Source organism: Pundamilia nyererei, unplaced genomic scaffold, assembly GCF_000239375.1.
Source record: "Pundamilia nyererei isolate P.nyererei 1_Seehausen unplaced genomic scaffold, PunNye1.0 scaffold00082, whole genome shotgun sequence".
Taxonomy (NCBI): Eukaryota; Metazoa; Chordata; class Actinopteri; order Cichliformes; family Cichlidae; genus Pundamilia; species Pundamilia nyererei.
The window spans coordinates 442,079-462,969 of record NW_005187483.1 but is presented as its reverse complement, the minus strand read 5'-3'; the positions used below and the strand labels follow the sequence as shown (position 1 = coordinate 462,969).

The following is a 20,891-nucleotide window of genomic DNA, read 5'->3' as shown; positions in this document are numbered from 1 at the left end:
GAAAGTCAATATTTCAAATGAAAACCAGGCTTCTTGAAGAACATCTGGAGCTCTTCTTTGGATGGTCACTGCATTTTGTGCCGAGATGATCTGACACCGCTTTAGTAATGTTGAGGTCTAGGCTCTGAGAATTATAGTCCATGATGGATAGTGTTCCACTTTGTCGTTTTTTTTTTTCTATCCAGGTATGCTTTCAATGCATTGGTAATATATTTAGGATCATCGTCATGCTGAAAAATGAAACCATTACCAATCAGACGTTTTCCAGATGAAATCCCATGGTGGATTAAAATCTGACAGTACTTTTCTGTTTTCATAATTCCATCAGTTTTTACAAAATCCCCAACGCCACTGGTTGAGATGCAACCTCAAACCATGACAGAACTTTGAGCGTGTTTTACAGATATCTGTAGAAACTCACCATTGTGCAGTTCTTCTGATCTCCTACATAAATACTAATATATACAAAAAAGGTGAGTAAAAGTAAATCAGAAATTCCAATTTTCATTCAACATTCCATAAGGCCTGTTGCCACTGATTTTCTGTTCAGCACTTCTGTAACTGGGCATACCTCAGCTTTTTCTCCATGTTTCTCTTAATGGTTTCATTGAGAACTTTACTGATGAGGCTTCAGCAAGCAGTAGACAGATTAAGTGAAGGGACAGATGCATCTCTCAAGTCCTTGTCAGGCATAGCATTGGACTGAAAATCTGTGAAAAATCTGTGAAAGACCTTCAGAATGCCTAAAAAACTACTGCTCAACACCATCAAGTCAGGCTTCTTGGAAGCAGATTTCATGTAATGGCTTACACATGGTTTGCATGCAGGATAAGTTAAAAGCAGGATGAGTAATAAATAAAATTGTCCTGTTTCTAGACTATATGGTTCACTATATAGCAACTTTACTGTACAGACTTAGTACTAAGAAAGAAACCATTTTAGCTGTACTATGATGTTGTGTTAGGCTTGTTAAGAGACAAAGTAAGGCGGACAGATTTGCAGAGATAGATGAAACAAAAGCAGGTCAAGGGGAGCTGACACCCATCAGCTTTCTCTCCTTAATCTATCAGTGTAACACATCTCTTGCCCCATCTCCCTAGACACAATGACATGCCAGATATCACAGGCCCTCAGCAATTGGCTTTGTCATGGCCTTTAACCCATGCGGATCTATGTGTGTGTGTGTGTGTGTGTGTGTGTGTGTGTGTGTGTGTAGTAGATGGTGCTTTAAAACACAAGCTCAAAAATTAATTTACAGCTGCTCTTTCTTTGTAATGTTCCACTAGCCACTGAACACATGTAAATCTGTGCTTGTGTTTGTGTGTTTGCTGAGGTTGGGTGTTAATAAAGATGAGAAACAGAGAATCCTTAAAAATAGAATTAGGCATATAGCCACACAGAGAGTTTTCAGTTGTTAAAATGTAGATGAAATATCAGTTATTATCCTGTGAAATCATTGGCTCTGGTGTATTGCAAATGTTATCTCCAAAATGCAACCCAGGAAACCTTTTCTGTTCTACTTGCTATGAACCGTAAAGTGGGTATCTGTGACTTCTATCTCGATGCAGAAATTTACACACATATTACAGGTAGCTTTTCTATTTAATACAGGATATGTTTCTTTTGCTCTGTGTGTGACATCTTAAAGTGGGAAAAACACAGCATTTTATTACACTTTTGTTGTAGATTTTTTTTGTCGTTCATTTATCCCAACTCTGACCACAGTGTTCACTACTGACACTGACTTTCAGACACCACACTCTATTTCAAAGCTGGCTGAAGTCTAGAAGAAGAAGATGCAAAGAATTTGTGTGGTGACAAATGATAGAATGGTCTGTAATTCACAGTAGCAGCAGGTAGAATCAGGATGTCTGACAGGCAAGGAAGCAAAGCAGGTAATGACAGTCTGAAAAGTTATAAGGGCATGATGTGCTGCAGGAATCCAAGTTGTCAAAATGACAGACACATTTCTGTGGATACAAATGAGGACATGAATCGGGATGTATGTGAAGAGAAGATTTCTTAAGTTGCAGTAGTTTCCCAGGCAGAAAGTTTTAAGTGAATCAGTTACTGATGCGCGCAATACCAAAAGTTTATTAATGGTTAGGTTAATCGGGTAAACTTTTTACATCAGTTTGTTCTCATCTCAAAGAGCAATTTAATACCACATTTTCAGATACCTAATGCTACACACTATTATGCAGTTGGGGCCCTGTGGCATTGGTACTGACATGCTATCTATGGCAATGTCAGCCACCAGGAGCCACGGTATCTCTATTAGAGAGCCACAAATCTGTATTAGGAGGTTGAAGAAGTGTTAGTGACATATACTGGGAGTTCGTTATCTTTCTTTCTTTTTTTTGCAAAGTTGTTCAATTTTTCACCTTTTTTCAACCGAAATTGTTCTTTTTTTCTTACTTTTTAGGTTTAAGCACTGCAAACTACTTGTTGAGGTTTAGCACAACAACATGTTTTAGGTTAAAACACACATGCCTCCACAGCAATAACTGTGATGATTGACAAATAATGATTTAGGGGTTACAGACCCCTCCCTTAGCTCTGGGGCACATAAACCAAAGGACACCTTGTGCATAAATGAGCCACACCAGCAGCTGTGATAAACAGTGCTAAGCGATGATGTGGGAATTAGAAAAGGTTTGTCCGTCAAGGCAGTTATCCAAAGGGTGTACATTAAATATGCAGTTTTACTTTAAACAGTAGGATCTCGAGCAAGTTTGTAAGACTTAATACCTGCTTAGCTAAGATGTGTACCCCATAATGAGGTTCTGTTCTGATATGATATGGAGTTTCTGAAAATGACATTGCTTTGTATTAAACACTGTTTTTCTTTGTTCCTTAAAACATTTGGTCATTATCATTTTCATAAGCAGTTGTAGTAGTGTTTGGTCAGTGTCAGGAATTGTGACTGGCTCAAGTACCCATTCTGAATATTTTAAAGAACAAATAAATTATTCTACCATATAAAAATAATAACTGTAATCTACGTATAATATTGGTCTCCACTGCCTTTGTGTTAGTATGTTAGTGATGTCTAAATCCATAGAGCATCCTATAAAGACAGCAAATATTTCTAATATCTCTAACATCTCTAACCACTGTTTGTCTTTGCAGTTTAGAAAGTCCCTCCTATGAGGTGATGCAGCTCGACTTTGAGGTGGATAACGTGATTAACCTGGTGCCAACCCAGACTCTACACTGGAGCGTTGAATACCCAGCTGGCACACAGACAACTTCCAGGCAAACAGAGAAAGTTTCACACCTCTATATCAGCAGCGCCGACATACAGGGCATCGTACCACTGGCTGAGGTAAGGGATGATTTGATAGATGAGTACAGATATAGATATCCATGAGCATACATATTGACATTCCCAGCAGCACACACTTGTTACATTTGCTGGAATAGACTTAATTTTTCCCTCCATTTCCCTCCTCCTTCTAACCTTCTTGCTGACACCCCCAGCCACCTCCTTCCTCTAGGGTGATCAAAGCTGGAAAGGTCAACTTGTTTACCCCCTCCTGTTGCTACAAGCCTCCCGGTCTCTCTCTCTCACTCTCTCTCTCTCCCACCTTCTTAGACAGACACACAGCAGTTTTTTTTCCTCACAGGTTTCAAAATAATAAGCAGCCTCACAAGCAGTCATGCAGATTGACAGACTGACATAGAGTCACTCACACAGACCTTGTAATAACAATCATTGCCTAAAGTTCACAGATGCCCTTACTTTCACTTCCCTATTGTATCCTGTAGGTGTCCTTCCTTGTAATAATTAAATACAAAGGCTGCCCTTTATACATATGTAAATTGAGTTCAGTTCAGTTTTGTTTATATAATGCCAAATCACAACAACATTCACCTCAAGGCACTTTCTATTCTAAGGTGAAGACCCTTCAATAATACAGAGGAAACTCTAAAAAATCTAAAGCACATGGCGACAGTGGGAAGGAAAAACAACCCTTTAACAGGAAAAAATATCTGGCATCTGCCTGATGCCTTTATTGGTGTTTATTGGACTGGTGGTCCTCTGCCATGACCATTTGGAGTTGAGGGGGAAACCTTCCATGTTCTTAGACTTTAAAAAGCACTGACATTAGCAACAAGTCTTCAGAACAAAACCAAAGGATTAAAAATAGGCATTTATTTATTTATTATACACTTGGAAAATGAGAGGAAATAATCTAATGCTAATAACATATTGGCACTGTAAATTAGCTGTAGTGGGCAGCAGGCCATACTAGGCAGCAAATTTGAAAGATCATAGCAAATGTTACACAAATACTTTAATTAAACTCTTAATTAAACCTTTTATGGGGTCCAGTCAAAAACGGCCAAGCACTATTCCATTCATCCATCCATCTTCTTTTGCTTATTTGCATATCTTTTGATATGCAAGCCTATCCCAGCTTGCATAGGGTGCGATGCAGGGTATAGCCTGGAGAGGTCGCCAGTTAATCTCAGGGCCAGCACTAATTGATGCATCCATCCATTTTATTTTGCTTATCTAAATCAGGGTCGTGGGCCATGAAGCCTGTCCCAGCTGCTATGCAAGAGCCAGTGTGGTTCCAGCACTAATTCAAATTCTGTTAAATAATATGATATGTTTAATTTACATTTAATTATAATTTTTTAACTTTTGTTGTTTTTTTGTTGTTTTTTTTTTGTTGCTTGCATTATTTATTTGAGTCTTCGTTGAGTTCTTTGAGATTTATAAGTACAAGGAAATGAACAAAAATAGTTACAGTGTATAAAACGTACATATCTATTTGGAGAAGTAAAACAAATTTCACCGTAAATGAGTAAAATGATCTTTTACTCTTTAGTACTGTAGATTTGGTGCATACAGAGAGAGACAGAGAGAGAAAGAAAAAGACTCATAAAGTTAAATTTAAAACTGTCTGCCTGCAACATTTCTATTAAGACAAAATATCCCTATTACAACATACACTGGAAAGCCCAAACAGCTCTGGCTAAAGCAACCAAGAACCCTTAGGCTAAAAAGCGAGGCGGGGAATGCTTTTCAAAATGCTCCTAGTTCCATTACCACTGAGGTAGAGCTAATCTGCCCTGATAGCCCTCCTTCAAACAGCAAAGCCCTAGTGACAAAACCCAATTTTGTTCAGGTCTCTGCACCCCCTGTCTTTTTCACACACTGCAAAAAGCAAGCTTGAAACCATCATTTCGAATAGCAGGGCTGTTGGGATTTTGCTTTGCTCAGTGTGAATGGAACGTCAGGATGAGCTACAGCTTCTGACACTCTACACTTTATAACATAACCGAAGATTTTTTATCACTGTTATTATTAGAGTGATGGATATTTACTTATATGAAATTTACATTAAACATAAATGACATTACTACATGTTTTATTACAAAAAGAGTCAATATTTCTATTGGATAATACAAGGCTTCCTTTTTGGGTTGGGTTTTTTTTGCCCCCGATTGTATCATAATAAATATATATAATTTAGAATTCATTCATGTATATAATTCATATATAATTCAGCTTTTGTGAACATAAATTAGGTGTTGTGGGAATGAAAAGCAAAATTATTTTATGCCTTTATAATGTGTTATAAGTGCAAAACTGCAAAAGTTGGTCATTTTAGTTGATTGCTGGGTTGTTGCTATACGCAACATAATGATGGCATAATGACTGACATGGGTGTACAAATGTTTGGTTCAGTTCATTTTAAAAAACATGATTTGTATTTATAGCCATATTTTTATGGTGGTCCTATCATTATTATTATTGTGAATATAAAAACTATACTGTATACTGCAGCAAAAAATGTAACTTTTTTTTTTTACTCTGATAAATAAATGCTTTAAATGACTAAATTATTAGAGAATTCTACATTAAAAAAAATCCTTGGAAGGTTATAAAACGGAAACACACAATTGTCTGGTGTTTAGTTAGGGTCATTTAATCTCAAATTAGCCAAATTAGCTCCGAACATTGAGCACCTGAAAACAACCCATTCTTTTACAAATGTTTGTACTACCAGTCTGCATGCCAAGGTTTTTGGTGCGTTTATACATTTGTGGTCGTGGACGTGATTGGAACGTCTGAATTTCTATGAGTTAGATGGATGAGTGAGTACTTTTGGCAAGATGGTGTGTATTAAAATGGTTGTTAAATTCCAGCATCATACATTTAGCTCTTTGAGATATTCATGTTCAAAAACTGCCTCAGATTTCAATGTGCAAAAAAGTGGACTGACCATTTTTGAAAAATATATATCTTTGTTTTGATACATGAAACTAAAATTTGATAACTTTGAAACATAAAAATGTTATGCAAATTGGAGATGGTCAAGTATACGGCCTGTTTTGATTTCAGACACAACAACCTGTTGTTGTGATTAGAAGTTATCAACATGACTAAGAATGATTATATGTAACTGAAGCAGTTTTCTAATTGCCTCCAGCATTACATGGATAAAAAAATACATCTGTTGTCTCTGTCACTCCTAACTCCTAGTTACACACACAAAGAAATGTATTTGTATCCACACATGGGCACAGACATTTTTTCTTTCCCTCCCTCTATCTCTCTTTCGCCCCTCTCCTTAGGTAAAAGCATCAAAATGGCTGCTATTACGAGCCATTTGGGCTTCCAAATTTGTTTACCAGAACTCCTGACCAGGTCTTGATTGCTGGTTGGTTATTTAAGGTGACTTTCACTGAGAGGGGTCTTACCAGAGCCAAGATGAAAGCTCCAACTTTTCTGGGTTTTCTTGGAGAGAAGGAATGATAAAAGAATAAAATTATGAGCTGCTAGTGAATCTTCAAAAAGAGCTGGATGAAAATGCTTTCACACTATCATCTATCCTTTTTTTCTATCCACATCTCGAAAACATGAAATCCTTCTCACAGCTGTTTAAACAGCCTAAAAGCTAAATATGATGTAACCTTTCATCACAAGCACTTTAGACTGACCTTAAAGCATAATTTCCTAGCCATTTGTTTGGTTGATTTAACTCCACTTTATCCATCTTCTACCAGCCTCCAAATCAAAAGTCAGCTTATCAACAGGTCTGATGTGATAGTGCAGTGTATTCTATTTTACAAGGCAGCAATGAAAAACAGAGCCCTGGCTGTCATTACCAAAGCCCTCTCCGACATTTTCCTCCTAATTCCATATATCCATTACAGTTCTGGTCTGTTGCCTGAGCTGGAAAGAAAGAGGTCCTCTTCAGGAAACGATGGATTATTAGGAGTAATTTATCTCCTGTAGGGGTGGAAAAATTGGTTTCATCTTTTACAGAGGAGAGGTGACTGGGGCAGAAACAGTTGTTAGGGAAAGAAGAGTGACAAAAGAGAGCTATGTAGAAATAGAGACAGAATGGCAGAAATTAGCAACAAAAATTGGGATTCAATTTAAGACAGTTAGCATTTGTCTAGCAAAAGATTGGCATTGATTTCTGCCAACGGTTAGATCAAGAACAAAACACAGATTAATATTAACTAAGCAATTTACAATACCTTGTAATCCAATGCCAAAAAACGGGAACAAATCCAATTCCTGTCACTGACTTCTCAAACAAACCGTCCATCATAAAATTCGCAGAGCATTTGCTGAATAGGAGCAAAGAGGACTTTGAATTTATTGCCTAAGGAGAACAGCAGGGTGGAGGAAAAGAACTGCAAAGAACCCTGAAAACTCTGAATAGTGAATATGTGAATTTCCTATTTTGAAAAGTGGGTTGTCATACTTGAATGGACCCACAGTGACGGCCAATGGTGGCCTTTATTTGTCCCAGACAGTCCTCTCAAATCTGACGGTGAAAATTTTTCTGAAGAATATGGGCAATAAACCTGTTAAAGCTTAGATTAGGATGTAGTAACACACACTGCGTTCACATTTTAAGACAGTCAATTCACCGCCTATTGCCTCATGTAAGTAACTTTGGCAATTGTGCTATTTGCATTAAATCCATATGTTTTGTCCCACTATATGAATTTCAGATGATATTCACTTTAGGTGGTAATATCAAAAAGTGTGATAAGAACCATACACGATGTCTGTATGTCATGACATGGGTTGTAAGAAAGGAGTTGTATCTGCTGTTTTATCTGAAGTGTATTGGATGCATAACCTAATTGCTATGAATTAAAAGATGGCACTGAAGACTTCAGTTATAAAATGTCCAAATGAAATAAGCCTTAAATACCTTTTTGAAGCTTTTTGAAGTGTAAGTCAACATAAGTCTTAGTTTCTGCACTTGTTTACTTGAGGATCTCAGAGAAAACATATCTGAAATAGCTGCAAAGTTTGACTGCACATTGTTATTATTCCAACCAAAATGTCCTGGTGAAGGTGAAGAAAGGATATCAAATCACGGGAGAGATTTGAAACAGAGAATTTTTCAAATTCTAACATACAATGTATATGGTGTAGCATGTTTATTATAGTCCATATAATGTCTATATGTTATACAGACATTCAGTACTTTTGTCCATATAGTGTATACGGATAAAACATTGTGATCATACACCATATGGGAAAAAGTACTGAACTATATACACATTATAGCATGAGGTGCCATAGCATGGAAACCCACGCCATGATGCTCCCGCTGGACAGTTGTTATGCTGATGTTAATACCAGAGGAGGTTTGGGGCTCTGCAGTTATCGAGTTACCAGAGCATTGTGAACTTTTACGCATTATGGACTTCACAGCATTCAACGACTCCAATCTGTAACTGGTGACACCTCAATTAGATTAAGAAGTGTGAGCAAAACATTTTGCCCATATTGTGTACAAACAGTGCAAACTAAAAACAGGGTGTAGCTGAGAATGATGGGATGCCATGTATCTTGCAAATGACTGGTCAGAAAGTACAGGCATATAACCGCTGAGCTGATGGTGCCACTAGTAAAAACCTTAGAGGATACTCATAGTGATTCTGATTCACAGTGTGTGAATGTGTGTGTGAATGGGTGGATGACAGGTTGTGTAAAGCGCTTTGGGGTCCTTAGGGACTAGAAAAGCGCTATACAAATACAGGCCATTTACCATTTTACCATTCTAATTCATTTTAAGAAGTGCACCAATACCAAAACCAAATATGATGATATCCAATAGTTTTCCGTATTTCTCTCAAAACCACGTCACTAAAACAAAAATGTCATTAACAGGATAAACTGTCTCATAACATGAACGTCTTTGCCATAGTGTTTGAAATGGCCAAGTTTCATTAGCAATGACTGCATTGCATTGTATGTGTTTTGGATGAACTACTGTAAAAATATAGAACTAAAGAGAAAAATAGGGACAAAGAACCCTATTGCGTTACTTAGGAGAAAACAAAATGAAAAGGAATGTCAGAGTGGGCCTACTATACCTTCCTATAGAGTTGTTTTATAAGCTAAAAATAATTGAACCATAATAACGTTGTTTTATGCTCTCCGCAGGTGTCATTACACACTTCAGCAGAGTGGTTTCAGAGGGAAAGAAATCTGCAAATGCATTCGCAATAATGCTTTTGTATCTGATGCTTTGTGCATACATTTATTTCTTTATTATGTGAAGAAAAGGGTAGTGAATAAATGTTTTTTGTTCCCATTGTCTTCTTTTGGGATTAAGTAGTTTATATTTCATCCACCCCTCTTTTACCCTCTTTTCTCCTCCATCTCACCTCATTTTTCATTATTCCCACCCTTCCTTCTGTTTCTGTGTCCCCCTATCTGGTCTTCATTACTATCCTCTGTCTATTTCTCCACTGAGTTTCACCTCTCTCTGAGGCTTTGCTATGTAATTAATTCTTAATTAGAACACTTGTTTATCTTTGTTGCTTAAAGATGCGCTCATGTGTGTATGTGTGCATGTGCAGACCTCTTAGCAGAGCAGTTATGCTAAGTGGCTTCTTAATTTGCCTCCTCTTATTGGTTCCCTGTAAGAGGAAGTTAGTAAGTGGGAAGAAGACACTGAAAAGTCAATAATCTTTTGATGAAATCTCGCACACACCACCACCACATTGTTTTCAAACTCAGTTTTACTATTTTCATGGTGTATATGTTTATTAACAGCTGCATTTTCATGCCTATTTCCCAATTCCAGTCCTCTATACATTATATATAGCTTTTTGTCTGTTTATATTAATAGCAACACACAGTAAAATCAGTCGAATAGAGTAAGACAAATAAAGATTTGATCCCTTCTATAGTTCTACTGAACAGTCCCTGATTTTATATTAGTTTTGTTTTAATGGAGAGATACAGAAAATCGACCGAAAATCCAGGAGAAACATATTACATGCACTGTACATAAAATGTATACATTGATTTGCATGTCACTGTGTGAAACAAGTATTTGATCCCCTAAAATGTGACTTAATACTTGGTGAAGAAAACGTTGTTGATAAACACAGCAGTGAGGTATTTTCTCATAGTTTTGCACACATCTCGGGAGGGATTTTGGTCCATTTCTCTTTACAGAAACTCTTGAAATTCAGGTTTCACAGCTGCTACTTAGTAACTCGAAGCTTCGGCTCCCTCTACAGATTGTCTATAGGATTGAGGTCTGGAAATTGACATGGCCATTCCAATACCTTAATGTGCTTCTTCTTTAGCCATTCCTTTGTTGTCTTGGCGGTATGTTTTGGACCATTGCATGGTGGACGACCCATCTTCAGTGTATTAGCTTAGGGAATGAGGTTCTTATCCAAGATTTTATAGTGAAGTTGTACTGTACCCTTAGCAGAAAAAAAAAAAAGGATAATGTGTCCAGCTCCACTTGACTGTGCGGATGGTGTTCTTTGGGTCATACTTACATACTTAGGATTTCTGTTCCTCTAAACATGATGGGTTGAGTTAATGCCAAAGAGCTCAATTTTGGTTTCATCTTACCACAGCACTTTCTCCCAAGCCTTCTCTGAATTATTTAGGTCCTCACTGGCAAACATAAGACAGGCCTGTACATGTGCTTTCTTGAACAGGGGGACTTTTGTCATTGCTGCATTATGACAGAGTGTGTTACCAATTGTGTGCTTGGTGACTGTGGTCTAACCTGCCTTCAGATCATTTACAAGCTCCTCTAGTAGTTTCGGGTTGACCCACAACCTTTGTCATGTTCATCTTCACACATCATGAGACAAGATTATGCATGGAGCTCCTGGCCATAGGCAACTGGTGGTCATTTTATAATTCTTCGATTTCCAAATAACCACATCAACAGTTGTCACCTTCTCACCAAGCTTCTTGCTGACAGTGTTGTAACCTATTCCAGCATTGTACAGGTGTACAATCTAATCTCTAAAGTCGTTTGACATCTCTTTGGTTCGTGGAGTTGAGATACATTTTTTTAAGAAAACTCTACTAATGGATAATTTAAATAAAATAAAGCTAATTTAAGAGATAAGGACAGATAGATTCCCTCATTTTCATAAAATAATTTAATAGGATTTGAAAACAGATATTTTAACTAATTAACCCAAATATTCTTGTTCTCAATCTCTTGCGCTGCTGTCTCTCAAGGTTGCAGAAAATCTAGCAAATCTTCATCGCCAAACCCCAACACACCCTCACAAACTTGTCTTCAGTCACAGTATTTGCTTGTTAGCAGCCTTCAAACTCCCAATTAATCAACACATATGACACATTTTATGTGCGTGTGTGAATGTGTATGTATTTGGGTCACTGAGAACTTGCGTGTCCTGGGCTGCAGGTTCATTTCCATACCGAGCGGCTGTGGTTCAGTCCAATCAGTCAACAAGAAAAGCAGGAAGAGGGAGGTTGGGGGGACGGTATGGACATATGTGTGTGGGTGGTTTTGGTGTGTTTAAAGAGAGAAAAATAAGCAAGTTAGGAAATGACAAAAACTATAAGGCTTGAGGAGGGCCCACCATTACTTTCTTACAAAATGTAAAAAGAAAAAGAAAGTAGATGCATGCAATGTCAATGAAACAAGCTTCGTGCAGACACTTTTGCTCCAGGCAGTATGTATTAAGAAGAAGAAGCATTTGCTCTTTTTTAAATTTTTTAGTTCGCAAGACATTCACTTGATATAATGCAGCTACAAGAGAAACCCTTTCCACGCATTGAATGTTTTTGCAGTTATGTTGCAGAAAATTCTTTATGATCCTAAGAATGATCTTTTCACAGACTTACAAAAAAGGTCACTGGTGATAGTCATACTGGCATTTACGGACGAGGCTTGTGTGCCCATACACAGACTTTAATTCTTTTGATGAATTACGACATCTTCAACCCTAATGAGTATGTAAGCCGTTGTTTGTACATGCAGCATTTCATTTCACATGAATACTAAGTCGTGTCCTTTTTGTTCTGGTTAAGAACATGAAAGGGCTCACTAGTTCAAAGTAAGCTGCTGGGCCAAACAGGAGTCATTCAAGTTCAAAAGAAGAAGCAAGGAAAGCAAAAGAATAATTTCACTATAGTTTCATCAAGTATCCCCATAACACTTTTGTATTTTTCCTTCCTTATGATGTATGTCACACATAATCTTAACAGAGAGGAAAAAGTAGCATCATCCAGTGTAATCTGTGGATGGAATGAACACCTGGATGAAATCCACTGAAATGCACAAGGGTTGTGATATAATAATGAGCCTACTCCTGCTAGAGCAGGGAGACAAAAAGCTTTCAGTTTCTAACAAGATGTGATGATTTGACTTCTGCTTTCTGTTTTTTATGAACCAAATCAAAAGCTGAAGAACAACCTCCTTCATGCTCAGTTACGTATAATACCACCCGTGAGTTGCTCAGCCCAACCACATTATCCTAATGGGCCGCTAAACCAGCTATACCAGAGCAATATGGGATGGGACGCTGTGCTCAAGTATACATGAGGACATCTGATGCCTAGCCAATTATGAAAGTTATAATAAATTGGGAATGAAACAACTTTGCAGGAGAGAAAACAATAAAAATGAGCTACATAAGAAATACCATTGCAATGGAGTAGTTATGTGGAAATCTCCCTCACCTAAAATTAGCCTAGTTAGGTTTACAGTTTTTTACAGACGCTAGGACACATTTCTCAATACTTAGGTCACTTTTGCAAAACACTTCACACAATCCTCCTAACTGACCGTCAGCTTGGCAAAGCAGTTCATTTCACATTCAAAATGCACTACAACTACCAAAACACTTCATTCAGGTCTCAAATAAACTCATTCTTCCAGAACACTAGCAAAGGTTGACAGCCGACAAACACACTTTGTCACCCACAAAACAATGACCTAAAAAACACTAACAACATGTAGCATTACACAGTGTTTACTTGTGTAAAACAAGGACACATCTCTGTTTATAATTTCAATATATGTTACTGGAATGAATCAGACATCATGCAGAATTCGTTAATATTTGTTTATGTATTTTTTATTTTTTTGCACTAAGTAATCCCAAAATACAAGAATTTGTATACACACCATCCACTGATACACATACAATAGTAATGCTAATCTACTCGGTCTTCTCCATTTGGCCACAGGTTCTCATCCACATCACATCTTATGTCATCTAGGGCAACACACCTAGGAAATAATCTTCTGGCATGCCAGAATTGAAGGAGTTGAAAAATTGAAGGAGTAACACCTGTGTAGATGTTCATCTACAATGAGAATCAGCTGTGGCTGGTTAAACTGCATTTTTAGATTTAAAATATGTTTCAATAAAATATTGCTGTTGAATTTTGCTGTCTTTTCAAGTTTTGCATTGTGTTATTGTTTTGGCCATAAGTTTAACAGTTTTGAAAACAGTATGTAAGCACATGCAAAGTGTCCTGTACGTACAAAGATTTTTGGCAGTTGTTGTGTCTGAGTGAGAAGATGATTCATGAAATTTGAGAGATGTAGTCATTGAATGCATTTTGTGCCAAAACAATGATAACTGGTCCTCAGTTTAGCCCACATAGACTTCTGTTGTGCTCACTGTGTGAGGAGTTTTGCAAAAGTGACCTAAGTATTGAGAAATGTGTCCTAGCGTCTGTAAAAAACTGTAAGCACAATTGATGGAAATGATGGATGCATTGGTAGGACTGCACAGACAGAGGAACAGAAGAAGAAAAAGTAGGAGGAGAGCTGTAAAATGGATGCGGGAAAAAAGGGTGAGAGAGTGGTGGGGTAGAGGGTTAAAGTGACAGACATAAACATGAAAGCCAATATGGGAAAATGGTTGAGGGTTTAAGTAATTGAAAGAAACAAAAAAGAAGAAGACAAAGAGAGAGAAGGAAAGGAGCAAAGAAGGATGTAGCATGAGAGGAAATTACACACACTAATGGCAAAAGCGGGCACCAGAAGGAGTGAAAGTGAGAGTGTTGTGGCGGGGAAAAGATGGAGAAAAAGAAGAGGGCCCAGCGGAGGTGCAGAGCACCGTGTAAGAGTCCCTTGGAAGTTATGGGTAGTACAAGAGGAAGAGAAGAATGAGTGAGAGGCACAGGGAAAGAAAGATAGAGAGAGAGGAGATGAGAGCAGGGCAGTTCTAATGCAATTAGGGGTCTGGAAATTGAAAGTACAATTCTCTCTGGGATCTTTGCAAGAGTGGTGTGTGGTGTGTGTGTGTGTGTGTGTGTGTGTGTGTGAAAGTGAGTGAGAGAGAGAGAGCGAGAGAGTTTGAATGGGCTGTTAGCTTTCATATCTACCAAATGTCTTCATCCCTCCTCCCTCCTGCTCTATCTCTTCATCTCTCCCTCTCTCCCTCTGACTCCTCAAAATCACTCTTTTATTTTACAGTCCCCTCCCTCCATTTAATTTCTTTTCGTTCCTTATCCCCCTCTTCTTTCCTGCTTCCACTCTCTCTGTCTCCATCCCTGGCTCCAACCATCTATTTCTGTACCTCTCTCTTTTCCTCTTCATCTCTCTCTCTGCATTTTCATTTCATTAATTTGTGAAGAGGAAACGAAAATGTCAGCTGCTTTTTACATTTATATTTTGTATCTCAGACATTAAGCTGATGCGCTCCTCCATAACAACCTATCCTAAGAGCCAGAGTTGTAGAGCTTTAAATCTCAAGATCACAACAACTTAAACTTCAAATTTAAGGAGTATTATGTTTTATGTTATTAAAACACACCGAAATATAATAATTGTATAATATAATACTATTATTTTTATTGATTAGGCCTTTCTGAAAAAAATAAACTGTACAGTACATAGACACCTATATAGGGCTTTAAAAAGTCTTAATGATAGTCAACTGTGAAAAGGAAGAAACTGGCAATCTTTTGGGTTGATTTAATTATATTATTCTTCACAGTTAAAGTCATAAACACAAACACCAGTGTCTCCATCTAATTACCTGGTCTAATTACCTGTGTGCATAATTACCACTGGCAAATATAAACACTATCCCCAAGAAGACTATTCGCCCCATTACCACTTGAGTCCTCTGCATAGGTGAACTCACTTTGGAGTAAGCGTTTTTGTAAGTGTTTGCCCATAGATTCAACCTTTGCTTACCATGCTTGCAGTGTGACAGGAAGAAAGTAGTTTAGGTGTGTGCTAATTGCCCCAGAAACAGAATGATTGACTCTCAGATAGTCTCATAGGCTTGTTAGTATCCAATTAGTAGCTGCAATTAGTGTCAGGTTTGTGAGACAGCCTGACACTGGCCACAGAGGCGAATAGGTTAAGATTCAGCTTGATTCATCAGAGATAGGCATTATAAAACAGAGAACATGCAGTAATGAGTTACCAAGTACCTTGAATCTAATTGTCATAGCAGATTATCACCTGATGTTCTTGTTTAGGCTGGACCAAAGATAATCTTTTATACAACTTGGTCTAAATAGTAAAAGAAATAAACATCTGTGCACCAAACAACAAATATCTTACTTAATGCATGTTGTTGACATTACGTTGTTTCTAAATACATTTCTCTAAACTAATTATATTGTAGCGGCACTTTGGGGGTCACTGGAATATGTTGTTATGCATAGTGCTAATAGTGCCTGTAATTGATTACTTTTGTCCTATTGTCACAAATCAGGCTGCAGGGTCATGACAAAAGAGGAGATGCACACAAATATCAATTAAAAGGGACTATTTATTTTAAATGAAAGAAGCAAAGAGAAAATTTGAACTAATCATAGTGTGTGCAATCAGTACAATCAGTGGTGTAAATGGGTGAAGAAATGATGTAAGCATTGTTGTTTGGTGCATCTGCTGTCTGCAGATGAGATCTGCCACACAAACAGTCCAAAAGGAAGGCAAAGTGGAGTGGGTCATCACACTGTACAATGAACATGTAGCTCGCAAATTTGCACATTTGTTGTTTAGAAAACTGCTTTTATTCATCTCACCATATACAGTGATAGCATCAAGCTGAAAGATTAGCATGTGTTTCTGTGTCTTTATATATGAGCAAAACAAATAAGTGCCACAGGCTGGTTTATTAAATGGAGGAAAAGAATATTACAGATCATCACCAATGAACCTTCAGTTCAATCAGTTTTTAACAGACTGTTGTTACGGTCTGTGATCTATAACCTGACACTATTTATTTGCTTATAAATCTAGTTTTCAAGCAGTTTAAGGTCAATACTTTACTGTTTATATATATAGTGTATTTAGAAATGTCTAGCATTGTTTTAATTATATATTAAAATGCTTATATTTTCTTTTTCTTTTTTTTGCAAAATATTGTCTTTTCAAATCTGAGGTGACTTCACTAACTGAATGTGATTTGATGATTAGCAATGCCCGACCCATTACATAAACCCAAATTTGTCCTGTAAATAATAAAATTGGGACGTTAAGGCACAGAGATGAATAGCTTATATTCATGTTGTGCACAATACCCGTTTTCTCATGTTTCAGCCGCTTTTAGGGAGAACGAACTTCTGTGTACTTTTTAAATAATCATTTATACAGCAGCTTTCAACACACATTCCCACTTGGGAGTTACTTGATACAATCACAGCCTCATGTTGTTATCCACCCACCAGCTGGGCATTTATTACCTTGAAGTTATCAATTCGACATGTTTCATCATGCAGTGTGTGGTTGAATCGGTCACACAAAGATCAGCAGTACCTTGAAGAATGCTTTATCCACCTATTCTCCTACACAAATTAAAATGTAAATAGGGTTACGTTCAGCAAAAACTGATGTACCAACTAGTTAGCTTAAGGGCTTAAGGGAACTTAAAGAATTGTTGTATTGGATAAAAAAAAAAAACAACGGGTGTTCAGAAAAGAAAATGAGGGAAAAAAGCTGTAGAATCCTGCTTCTTGTGACAGCACAGTCAACAAATCATCAAAAAACACATTTATTTCATGGACACATTTCATTTTAAAATGACTGTTAGCTGTGTCTTTCATCAAATCCCCAAACGATTTAAACATCCTGTCCAGCAGTCATGACTTCCTATCATAGGTAGTTGTAATTGCATCAAAATTCATGTTCGTGAAATGTATCTAATTTAAATTTAATCTAATTTTATAATTTCTAAATCTTTCAGACAAAGTAGTAATCTTCTTGTTATTCTTTTGTATTATCTTGTGTTTCATATGTCTCTAATTCAAGCCTACAAGCGCTGTCAGTTTTATCGGGGGTTTCGCTGTTGCTGTATTATTATAAACATCCTAAAATAACTCCCAATGAAAGAGTAGAAATCTGGCTCATGCTCAGTTACTAATGATTAGCCTGACGTCTTACAGATCACAAGAAACATTTCAGCGTTTGGCCAGAGCTTGCCCTAAAGTAATTACTCTGTCTAACAAATAGATTTGATTTGCTATTGCACCCATATGCACACACAGTTGCGCACACATACTTATACACATGTACAGAAAAGTGGCACAGACACACACTTGAACACGCACATGTACACATACACACACACACACACACACACAACTGTGTTGCCGTCAAATAAATGTGGCGGCACTCCTCGGGCCTAATAGTCTGGCTGTAATTAACATTGTCATAGTGATAATAGCCATTTATCCCTGATGCGCGCACACACACAGACACACACAGTCCAAACCTCTATCTTGTCTAGGCAGTTCGCCCAGCTGTCATCTCCCTCATCTGTTTTTCTCCCTCCCACCTTTCCTCCCCCTTCCCAACAGTATTTAGACATGATCTTTCTTTTCCTGTTTTCACATTTCCTTTTTTCTGAGCTATTCTCTTTCATTCTCCCCTTCTTCCAATTTCCTCTTACACATGTGCACTGTGCTTTTGCTTTTTCTATTCACTCATCCCATCAACTATCTTATTTCACACAATTCTTCATTCTTCAAGTCTAACCAAATTACTTATGGATTTATGTTCATGCTGAAGTATAATATAGTCAGTTTATTTGCATGCTATTTTATTTTGGAAGTTACTCAAACTCATGCTTCCCATTTTGTTTTGCTCCCTGATTTCATTGGTTTTCCTGCCAGTTTGTCCACCACCTGTTACTTATTATCTGATCAGTTATCCCAAAATACAATATATACTTCCTGCTGTTCCAACTTCGGTTGCCAGGTTGTTAATGCTCTACTTTGTAGTCAACCATTCTTCATTGGTTTAAAGTTTTTTTCCCCATATATGTGTGTGGTTCTTACACCTATAAAGCAAGCTATATACAGGGTGGGCCATTTATATGGATACACCGTAATAAAATGGGAATGGTTGGTGATATTAAAGTCCTGTTTGTGGCACATTAGTATATGTGAGGGGGCAAACTCCTCAAGATGGGTGGTGACCATGGTGGCCATTTAGAAGTCGTCCATCTTGTGCCATGTGACACATCAAACTTATTGGTAATGTCACAAGAAAAGCAATGTTGTGCTTGCTTTCAACGTAACTTTATTCTTTCATGAGTTATTTACAAGTTTCTGACCACTTATAAAATGTGTTCAATGTGCTGCCCATTGTGTTGGATGGTCAATGCAACCCTCTTCTCCCACTCTTTACACACTGATAGCAACATCGCAGGAGAAATGCCAGCACAGGCATCCAGTATCTGTAGTTTCAGGTGCTGCACATCTCTTATCTTCACATCTGTCACATAGACAATTGCCTTCAGATGATCCCAAAGATAAAAGTCTAGGGGGGTCAGATCAGGAGACCTTGGGGGCCATTCAACTGGCCCACGACCACCAATCCACTTTCCAAGAAACTGTTCATCTAGGAATGTCTGTGAAGGTTCTCAGTCATCCAGGTCATCGTAGTCAAAGGAGCTTGCAAAGAAAAGCGTCTGCACTTTGTAACGTTGGGTTGTGTTGTGTGGTTGAGAAGAGGCGGCAAAACACCTAGCAGGCTAGGCGGAAGAATACACAACCACGCTGGTATCAGTAATCCACGGTGGTTCTTTAATACGCATTCTTCAGCAACCGTATAAAAGCCCGGCTGAACGGCTGCGGCTCAACAACAAAATGCCCAGCGTTCATACAACCCAAGCGCTGCAAACAAAACAAAGAAAGGGTCTGGAAAAGAAAACATAAGTCCGTCCCTCGTTAAGCACGAGCGTGAAGTTACGTGTCCTCATAATCCCAGAGTGAGAGAGAGAGAGAGCAGTGGCACACACTGATGACACCATCAACCCTCGACTTGGGTGTCTTAAAGGGACACCACACCATAACGGCTGTTACAACTTCTTTAAGTTGCTTGAAGACGTTTCACCTCTCATCCGAGAAGCTTCTTCAGTTCTAAGGTCAAATGGTGGGGAGTCCCAGATTTAAACCTAGTGGGAGTTTCCCCCCAAAGAGGGACAAAAGGATCCCCTGATGATCCTCTAATCGCCTGAGCCAAGGTGTGAAAATGGGTGTGGGTCCCAATCAGCCAGGGTTTCGGGTGAGCTCATTGTGAAACCTGGCCCCACCTTATCATGCGAATTCCTGAGGTCAGATGGCCCAGGATGTGAGTGGGCGTTTAGGATTAGATAGCATAGATGGCAGATGGCAGACAGTTGGTGTCGTAAACCACCGCCTCTTTTCAAAGATGGTCGCTCACAGTGGACATAGATGGCTTCTTTCACTCCTCTTTCAAACCATCTGTCCTCTCTGTCCAAAATGTGAACATTGGCATCCTCGAAAGAGTGTCCTTTATCCTTAAGATGCAGATGGACTGCTGAGTCTTGTCCTGTGGAGGTGGTTCTTCTATGTTGTGCCATACGCTTGTGAAGTGGCTGTTTGGTCTCTCCTTTGTAGAGGTCTGGACATTCCTCGCTACACTGTACAGCATACACCACATTGTTAAGTTTGTGTTTTGGAGTTTTGTCTTTCGGGTGAACCAGTTTTTGTCTGAGCATGTTGCTGGGTCTGAAATGCACCAGGATGTCATGCTTGGAGAAAACTCTCCTGAGTTTTTCTGATACACCGGCTATATAGGGCATGACAATGTTGTTGCGTCTGTCTTGCTTATCCTCCCTCGCTGGTGTCTGATTTTCTTTTCTGTGCCTCTTTGCTGACTTTATGAATGCCCAATTAGGATAACCACATGTTTTGAGTGCTTCCTTTACACGTGTGTGTTCCTTCTTTTTTCCTTCAGGCTTAGTGGGAACATGTTCTGCCCAGTGGTGTAGGGTCCTAATTACTCCAAGTTTGTGTTTCAGAGGGTGATGGGAGTCAAAGAGGAGGTACTGGTCCGTGTGTGTGGGCTTCCGGTAAACTTCGATGTTGAGGTTGCCATTCTCTTCAATGTGCACAGCGCAGTCCAGGAAGCTTCTCGGATGAGAGGTGAAACGTCTTCAAGCAACTTAAAGAAGTGCAGACACTTTCCTTTGCAAGCTCCTTTGACTTCATCTAGGAATGCTCAGACCTGGCACCCATAATGTGGTGGTGCACCATCTTGCTGGAAAAACTCAGGGAACGGGCCAGCTTCAGTGCATAAAGAGGGAAACACATCATCATTTAGCAATTTCAAATATCCAGTGGCCTTGAGGATTCCATTGATGAAGAATGGAGCCACTAT

At 38.4% G+C, this 20,891-nt stretch overlaps 1 protein-coding gene across 2 annotated transcripts in view; it reads left to right on the top strand.

Annotated features, from left to right (window-relative positions):
* LOC102214996 (transmembrane protein 132C) overlaps positions 1–20,891 on the top strand; it is a 281,137-nt gene that overhangs the window by 194,564 nt on the left and 65,682 nt on the right. For both annotated transcript variants that reach the window (XM_013912144.1, XM_013912145.1), the window contains one exon: positions 3,133–3,328. In XM_013912144.1, the coding sequence (XP_013767598.1) occupies positions 3,133–3,328 (196 nt within the window). The remainder of the gene's footprint in view (positions 1–3,132; positions 3,329–20,891) is intronic.